An 8965-nucleotide genomic window follows, 5' to 3' on the forward strand; every position below is an offset into this window, starting at 1 on the left:
TAGCCCTGTCTGTCTCCTGCACTTGCCTGTGCTTTGCTTACCAGTCCTTCTGGCCGCTAAACCACAACTTGATCCAGAATGACTTTCCGGGACGAACTCAAGGCTTTGCTGATTTCCATGGCATTTTCCATCCTTGGCGTCTGATTCTACTTGCAGCTTTGGCCTGCTTCTTCAAGACTCATGGTTTCTCTTGCACAGGTGAGTCTCTTGGACCGCTGCAACCCATCTCTTGCCTGGATGGTCTCACTCTCCGGCATAGAATCATAGAATAGTAGAGTTGGAAGGGGCCTAAAAGGCCATCGGGTCCAACCCCCTGCTCAATGCAGGAATACACCCTAAAGCATCCCTGACAGATGGTTGTCCAGCTGCCTCTTGAAGGCCTCTAGTGTGGGAGAGCCCACAACCTCCCTATGTAACTGGTTCCATTATCGTACTGCTCTAACAGTCAGGAAGTTTTTCCTGATGTCCAGCCGGAATCTGGCTTCCTTTAACTTGAGCCCGTTATTCCGTGTCCTGCACTCTGGGAGGATCGAGAAGAGATCCTGGCCCTCCTCTGTGTGACAACCTTTTAAGTATTTGAAGAGTGCTCTCATGTCTCCCCTCCATCTTCTCTTCTCCAGGCTAAACATGCCCAGTTCTTGCAGTCTCTCTTCATAGGGCTTTGTTTCCAGACCCCTGATCATCCTGGTTGCCCTCCTCTGAACACACTCCAGCTTGTCTGCGTCCTTCTTGAATTGTGGAGCCCAGAACTGGATGCAATACTCTAGATGAGGCCTGACCAGGGCAGAATAGAGAGGAACCAGCACCTCACACGATTTGGAAGCTATACTTCTATTAACGCAACCCAAAATAGCATTTGCCTTTCTTGCAGCCATATCGCACTTTGGCTCATATTCAGCTTGCGATCTACAACAATTCCAAGGTCCTCCTCGTTTGTAGTATTGCTGAGCCAAGTATCCCAGGTGTTTTCTTTCCTACACGTCCCTCTCACCTCATAGCCTTGGGTAGACGCTGTCCATTCTTCTGCCGTGTCCTGGATTGTGACTCACTAAGCATTGGATCAGAAGGCGGACAGATCTGGATGCCTGCAGAAATTTTAACACCACAGCTTTCCTCATACATAGAGTGTTCCATTATGAGGTTATGAGACGTCACAATGAACACCAGGGCAGCCCAGCTGGTGGAGAGCTTGCCTGTGATGCCCAGGCTAGTTGGGACATGTTTATCTGCATCAAATATGGAGGTAAGGTGAGAATCTACCAAGAAGACCCAGGAACTGCAGATATTGCCTTGACTGCAATGGAGGGCAGCCAGGCCGCCATCAAGCCCAGTCCACTGAGCCCCTGAGAACAACTAATATAGAAGTGTGGGCAGGCATGAATGGTGCACCTATAGAAAGGGACAGCCTGAGACATCTCAGGGTCAGAAGCAGAGCATCCAAACATGCCCTCCCCTGCAGAGCACATCTGGGGTCCTTCCCCCAAATGATTGGGTCCACAAAGGGCGAGGGGTTGCCTCTGCATCCTGCAAGGACCTTCTAAGACTTTGCTGCTTATGTGGGTCATTTTTCAAAGCTCAATGGTTGTGCGGCTATCATTGTAACCCCAAATTAAGCTTTCCATCACCCCAAGACTTGGCTGTAAGAGAAGACACAAACCGATGGCTGGTTGTGTGAAATGGAAACACGCCATCAGCACTTTCTCCCACGGCCTCAGTGATAGGAAAATTCGATGGCTGGGTTTCAGCAGTCCCTGTTCTAGGGAGCAATTTTACCTGGACAATTAATTCTATAGGGATGCTTTAGGGTGGATTCCTGCATTGAGCAGGGGGTTGGACTCGATGGCCTTGTAGGCCCCTTCCAGCTCTGCTATTCTATGATTCTATGATTCTATGAATTGTACAGTACTTTCCTTCCTGTCCTCAGTTGGTGGGTTGCAAAACTAGGCAGGGTGCTTGGTTATGGGAGAAAGATACACGTTGAGATCTGCTATGTAGAAGACCACCCCTTCCCACACCATCATTTTATCTCCCGCTGTCATCATTTTTTCATCCTATCTTACATTTTCCAGTCTGAGGGTGCCCCTGGGCTACTAAATTGTGTGGAATGCGTACCCTGGGAGAAGAAGTCTGACAACCCAGAACTGCCCTCACCTGAGCAATTATAGTTCACCTGGATCCTGACACAATGGTGTGTGTGTGGGTGGGCAGATTTCAGAGTTGGTTCATGCTGGGGAAATAGCTCTTGCCAACGGGTGGGGATGAGAGAATGGGGACACAGGTTCCTCCAGCAACCATCTTGGCTCCACTTCTTGCAGACAATCGACAGTTCCTGGCCAACATCAACTGCTCGGTTTTACTTCTAATGCATTACCTGCGTGACAAGGTGGGGCTGCAGAGGACAGGTGAGAGGTTCAGGGGATTCCCACAGCATCAAGAGTGGCAAGTGACCCCCCTGCCTGGGATTTTGCAGGGAACAGTCTGGGAACGTGGGTGGTGGGCAGAAAGCGGCAGCACAGGCTGCATTTGTTGGATGGGTTAAAAAGTTCCACCAAAGTGGCCAGATGGATTCCACAGCACTCGCAACAGGTAAATATCCTACAGGTGGGGGGAAGTGTCTCCTGTTCTCCAGGTACAAAATATAGCTTGTAGCAACAGAGTTCTGGAACTTCAGCCTCAAGAGAAAATTTGGATGGTGCACCAGAAATCAGTAAGCATCATACATTTTCTTGCACTAAAACAGAGTTCCCTGGCCTTTTGGGGTCAGAGGGCACATTTGGAATTTTGTGAATGTTGTGGGTGCTCTCACCAAATGCCTGCCATGGTAAGCATGACCAGTTGCAAAGGACTCATTTCCCAGAAGGAAAACTGGCGAGATTAAAGAATAATGACTGGTCCAAGGACAAAGCAGAGCAGGGCAGGTCTGAACTCCAAAACACAAAACCACGCTTTTGAACCCAAATAAAGACGGCGCAGCGCTGGAGGGCAGTACTTCGCTTTGCAGCATGGCTGTTAGTCCTGATGGCCATGTGCAACTTCCAGTACCCGAGGCAGTAAGCAGCCTGTATACACCAGTTGCTGGGGAACATGGGTAGAAGGGTGCTATTGCACCGTGTCCTGCTTGTGGGTTCCTGGTGGACAGCTGGTTGGCCACTGTGTGGACAGAGTGCTGGACTAGATGGACCCTTGGTCTGATCTAGCCTCAGGACTCTTCTTATGTTCTTACATAAACAAACATTAGTAGCCATAGTCAAATCAAATGTGCCAGATGTGGGGGTTGAAGGACAGGGCCTTTTTTGGTGTTGGTTCTGCAGCTCTGGCACATTCGACCAAGTGAAACACTCCTGGTGTCTTTTTTGATACCTGGAGATGATGACCCTTAAATTTGCTCAGGTCTTTTAGAGCTTTTAGACTCTCTTGATTTTTCACTCCAGTCTTTTACTCTGGTTTACACCACGTTGATTTTACGTTCATTTGATTATTCAGATTAGTTTGATTGGATTGTTATTGTTTTTAAGTGTGTGTAGGGTGGTTCTGGTCCTATGGCTGAGATGTAAGTGCATTCTGGTTTGAGAAACACAGAGGCCTGGTTCAGACAACACACTAAACCATGCTGCTTTAACTACAAAATGGTTAAGGGAATGCATGCATTCCCTTAACCATTTTGTGGTTAAGCAAGCATGGTTTAGTGCATTGTCTGAACCAGGTCAGTGGCTCACAGCTCAGAACCCATGGAAGAGAAGGGAAGTTGCTGATGAGAGAGAGAGAGAGAGAGAGAGAGAGAGAGAGAGAGAGAGAAGCAGGACCCATCTTCTTCGTTCCCTTTTCAGACCCCATCGACTTGTGTGAAGAGAATGGAACGCTTAAACTCATGTTCCTGGTCAAATTCCCAGAAGATAATGCCAGCAAGTTCCTAACCCCACGAGGAAACTACTACATATGTAAAGTAGAACGTGGCAGCCAAGGTATGTTCTAGACAGCCACGCAGGAGGTAGCCATGGCTGCATGTGAGTCATCATTTGCCTGGCCTCAGGAAGCACCTCCCTCAAAGGTGTACCAAACATGAACAGATTCCCCCACTGCCTAATGGGAGGACCGGCGTCAGAGTTGCTGCAGCAGAGACCTCCATGTTAAAATGATTTGGCTGTTCTCTCTCTTTGCGGTGATAAACACTAGAACAGCGATGGAGACCCCCGTGTCTGTAGGCCAACCCCATCCACCCCACCAGCTTCTTCCCCAGACCCTGCCTCTTATTCCCCAGACCCTGCCCCCTCTCGTGGCCCAGAAAAGTTCTTATCTCTGAACAGCAGCTGAGCAGTGAAAAGAACTTTTCCCTGTTGCAAGGAGAGGAAGAGGAGTCCTTGTCAATGTGGACCAGCAGTGAAGCTCTTATCTCCTATTAGCTGTTAAGCAAGAGATAAGAGCTTTTCTGTGCAGGAGAAGAGGAAAGGGAGGAAGTTGCTGAGTGATTTAGTCCTGCTTGTTTCTGAGGCTTATCTGACTTACTTGTGAGTAGACTTGCTGCTCATGCTTGCTTCTGTGTAGAAATGAAGAGGCTTGGAATGCGGATGCTATCTGAAAGTGCAAGTGAATGATTCAATCTTGCTTCCCATCTTTCCTGACCATTGACCATGCTTGCTGGGGCTGATGGGACTTGTAGTCCAAAAGATCTGGAGGATACCAGTTTGGGGAAGGCGGGTCTGTTTTGAGTGGCAGTTGAAATACAGAGTCCATAGCATAGGGTAACCATAAGAAAAGGAGGACAGGTCTCCTGTATCTTTAACAGTTGCATAGAAAAGGGAATTTCAACAGGTGTCATTTGTAGATATGGAGAACCTGGTGAAATTCCCTCTTCATCACAACAATGAAAGCTGCAGGAGCTATACCAGAGTGGCCAGATTTAAAAGAGGGCAGGACACCTGCAGCTTTAACTGTTGTGATGAAGAGGGAATTTCACCAGGTTCTCCATATATACAAATGACACCTGCTGAAATTCCCTTTTCAATACAACTATTAAAGATACAGGAGCCCTGTCCTCCTTTTCATATGGTCACCCTAACATAGCAGAGAACTTTCCCATCGTCTGCAACCTGGCAATCTGGGCCCTTTCTTATATTAAACAGGCACTCTCCTACCACAGAGCAATGGCCCCTCCCCTTTCTGGCTTACTGTCCCAAGAAGGTGGCTGTTGTATTTATATCCAGCTTTCTGCAAGCTTGCCTCTCAGTCAGCAATGACAAAGGGCAACTGAACCAGCCTGGAGAATTTGCAGCTTATCCCACAGCCAACTAACACAGGTCTCCTCCTCTCTCTTTCTCTTTGTTTGCAGGGACCAAACACGAAAACAGCTACCGGGCTTTCATCCCTATATTCAAGTACCCTCCGCTAGATTTGTTGGGTAGGAACCTCCAGGCCAGAGTTGTGCCTTTTCAGTCTGTTTAACAACCCTGGAACATGTGAAATCAGAGCAGGTGAAAGAGCGCCTTTTGCAGGTGGAAAGGTTCGCATTGCCCTTCACGAATGAGTAACAACACACAGTCCCCGTGCATCGGGGCGGAGGGGATTGCTCCCAGACCTGGAAGAGGCAGAGTGTATGTTCTAGAGATCTTTCCCCCCCAGAACTGAAGTACAAGGGAGCTGCCATTTCTGTCCTTTGAACGTGCTTTTATTTATTTAAGGATTTTTATGCCGCCATTCAGCCAAAAAAGGCTCTCATGGTGGCTTACAAAAGTATTTCTTGACAGTCCCTGCCCACAGGCTTACAATCTAAAAGACATGACACAAAAGGAAAGGGGATTGGGAGAGAGGAGGAGGAGGGGGGAAAGGAAAGCAAACTCAGGCACTACAATCTTAGTTGTAAAGTTCAGCAGTTACAGTTGACAGCAGGAGGGAGGGGGCTCTCAGCTGGAACTGGACCCAGGCATGGTGGAGAGGTGCCTGGCTGCTGCTTCCTCCCTCACTGGTGGCCTCTGCAGAGACAGTTGGTAGCAGGAGGGAGGGGGCTCTGAGCTGGAGCTGGACCCAGGCACAGTGGAGAGGTTCCTGGCTGCTGCTTCCTCCCTCGTTGGTGGCCTCTCCAGAGATAGTTGGTAGCAGGAGGGAGGGGGCTCTCAGCTGGAGCTGGACCCAGGCACGATGGAGAGGTGCCTGGCTGCTGCTTCCTCCCTCACTGGTGGCCTCTGCAGAGACAGTGCTGAAATGGGAGCACTGGGACCGATAAACGCCTGTTGCCAGGGGCGGATGCATGTGTGTATGGAGCAAGACCCCATCCAAAAGGCCCTGGAACCACCATGAGCCCTGGTGCACAAAGCACAGTTTACGGCACGGGAGACTTGGAGCAACCCAGCTCTATAAATTGAGGGGATGCAGATAAGGCTCTCCGGCTAATATGAGGCGGGTCTTCAGCTGCTCCCACGTCACTACTTCACTCTTTTCTTTCCCTTCCAGGGTTAAGTGGAAGGTGACACCTTCTAAACCAAGCAACCTCTGTCAGTTGGCACTCACAGTGACCTGCCTCACAGGGCTGTTGTGAAGGCAAACACATTTAAAACAAAAAGGGGAAGTTGGAAATTCTCGGTACTATATAACTAGTAGGCCATAAAGTAGTCAGTTCTCTGCGCCGTGTGGCGCAGTGTGGTAAGCGGCAGTTACTGCAGCCGAAACTCTCCCCACGGCCTGAGTTCGAGCCCAGCGGAAGCTGGTTCTCAGGCAGCCGGCTCAGGTCGACTCAGCCTTCCATCCTTCTGAGGTCGGTAAAATGAGTACCCAGCTAGCTGGGGGAAAGGTAACTGCGACTGGGGAAGGCAATGGCGAACCACCCCGCTACACAGTCTGCCAAGAAAACGTCAGCGAAAGCAGGCGTCCCTCTAGGAGTCAGCAATGACTCAAGTGCTGGCACGAGAGGTTCCTTTCCTTTCCTTCTTTTTTTGGGGTGTGTGTGTATAATGTATGTGAAGGAGGCAGTTGCCCTTTGGGGAAATAAGAGTCACACACACCCTGCCCCTTTGTCTTGACTGTCATAAGAACATGGATCAGACCGAGGGTCCATCCAGTCCAGCACTCGGTTCACACAGTGGCCTAGCCGTCAACCAGGGACCAACAAGGCAGGACATGCTGCAACAGCACGTTCCCTGCTTGCCTTTCAGACTCCTTGCGCAACCAGTGTGACTTTCTAGAGAAAAGCCGCCTCAAGATACTCAAGAGCCAAGATGGCAAGAAGCCCCCAACCATGGAGTCGCTCTTGGTTAGCATGGCGAACCAGGTGGTGGTAAGACCCTTATTCCAGTTCTCCAGGGCAGTAGGTCGCCCCAACCTAATTTGGTCCCCGTTGTTTGACTGAGGTGGCTCCAAGGCTCTGCTGCTCTCTTTCATGGGTTTGTGCTGGGAAGTTGGCTGAAGTACCGCAGAGGGAGAGGACTGTATCTAGGGTAACCATATGGAAAGGAGGACAGGGCTCCTGTATCTTTAACGGTTGCATAGAAAAGGGAATTTCAGCAGGTGTCCTTTGTAGATATGCAGCACCTGGTGAAATTCCCTCTTCATCACAACAGTTAAAGCTGCAGGAGATATACTAGAGTGACCAGATATTTATTTATTTATTTATTTATTTATTACATTTATATACCGCCCCATAGCTGAAGCTCTCTGGGCAGTTTACAAAAGTTAAAAACAGTAAACATTTAAAGTATACAAAATTTAAAACCATCAAAAACATAAAAACAACAGTATCCATTTAAAAACAACCGTTCTGGGGGTCCTTTAAAAAACAAACTTAGCATTGTTAAATGCTATTAAATGCCTGGGAGAAGAGAAAAGTCTTGACCTGGCGCCAGGCGAGCCTCATCGGGGAGATCATTCCACAGTCAGGGGGCCACCACCGAAAAGGCCCTTGTTGCCATCCTCCGAGCTTCCCTCGGAGTAGGCACTCGGAGGAGGACCTTTGATGTTGAGTGCAGTGTACAGGTAGGTTCATGTCGGGAGAGGCGTTCCATCAGGTATTGTGGTCCCAAGCCGTGTAGGGCTTTATAGATACAAAAGAGGGCAGGGCTCCTACAGCTTTAACTGTTGTGATGAAGACAGAATTTCAGCAGGTGCTTCATGCCTATAAACGACCCCTGCTGAAATCCCCTTTTCTATGCAACTGTTAAAGATACAGGAGCCTTGTCCTCCTTTCCATAGGGTCACCCTACTGTATCAAGATCTCCAAGAGTGGGGGAAACGATCAAGGGCTCCCTTCTTCCATTTTCCACCATCCATTAGGCCTGGTCCCCAAATTGTTTTGGTTGGGTGAGGAAAGGCAGATCTGACTGTAGAATTAATGTGGGGAATTGGAGGGCAGCCTTCCAGATGACCTAGACCACATATCCCATCCTCCCCAGCCAGCATGACCAGTGGTTAGGAATGCTGGGAGTTGTACAAAACATCAGGAGGGTGCCGTGTTGGGGAAGGCTGGTGGAGGGGAGAGAACTTGCAAAACATTGCTGAGTTTGAGCACCGGCCTGTTGCAGGCATCGCTGCCTCTGTCCCCTCAACCCCATTGATCCATGTTGCCTCTTCCATCCAGGGAAAAGGCACTGGGAAGGCTGGAGCGAATGTGAGCGGTGGGCTAGATGAGGAGGGTTCACCTCGCAAGACGACAGCAGCTGCGAAGGCCAGGCTGGAGGCCAGCAGGAAGGACAAGCATCGCTGAGAATCGGAGCAGACGCCCCGAAGGAGCTGCTTCCCCCTCCAGGGGTCTCTGTGCTGCCCAAATGCTGGCTTCTGTAGCCCATCACCACTGTTGAGCCCATGTCTGAATAAAGACACTATTGGCCCAGAGGGCTGAGGCTTCTCCTCTCTTCCCCAGGATGCTGCAGGAGAGCCAGGGAGAGAAAAGGAGCTGCCCTTTGGAGCAGAGCATGGATTGCAGCTGCATTGTCTGTTGAGCCCATTTTGCATTCAGGGATGGAGCCCTGTTATGTTTTTAAGG

The 8965-nt window shown here is 49.6% G+C and overlaps 1 protein-coding gene across 1 annotated transcript; it reads left to right on the forward strand.

The window, feature by feature from the left end:
• Positions 1 to 1203: 1203 nt before the first annotated feature.
• Positions 1204 to 8686, forward strand: C15HXorf65 (chromosome 15 CXorf65 homolog). Its single transcript, XM_063142108.1, has 6 exons — positions 1204 to 1243; positions 2316 to 2402; positions 3828 to 3962; positions 5327 to 5395; positions 7143 to 7264; positions 8561 to 8686. Exons 1-6 carry the CDS (start codon positions 1219 to 1221, stop codon positions 8684 to 8686), a joined length of 564 nt encoding a protein of 187 aa, XP_062998178.1. The 5' UTR covers positions 1204 to 1218.
• The last annotated feature ends 279 nt before the right edge of the window (positions 8687 to 8965 follow it).

Source organism: Elgaria multicarinata, chromosome 15 (assembly GCF_023053635.1).
Source record: "Elgaria multicarinata webbii isolate HBS135686 ecotype San Diego chromosome 15, rElgMul1.1.pri, whole genome shotgun sequence".
Lineage (NCBI taxonomy): Eukaryota > Metazoa > Chordata > Lepidosauria > Squamata > Anguidae > Elgaria > Elgaria multicarinata.

Excerpts from the sequence above, each read along its gene's own strand:
- C15HXorf65 (XM_063142108.1), top strand. The coding sequence starts at position 1,219 with ATGTTTATCTGCATCAAATATGGAG. Across the intron at positions 3,963-5,326 it reads AGTAGAACGTGGCAGCCAAG|GGACCAAACACGAAAACAGC; the intron begins GTATGTTCTAGA and ends CTTTGTTTGCAG. Across the intron at positions 5,396-7,142 it reads CCCTCCGCTAGATTTGTTGG|ACTCCTTGCGCAACCAGTGT; the intron begins GTAGGAACCTCC and ends CTTGCCTTTCAG.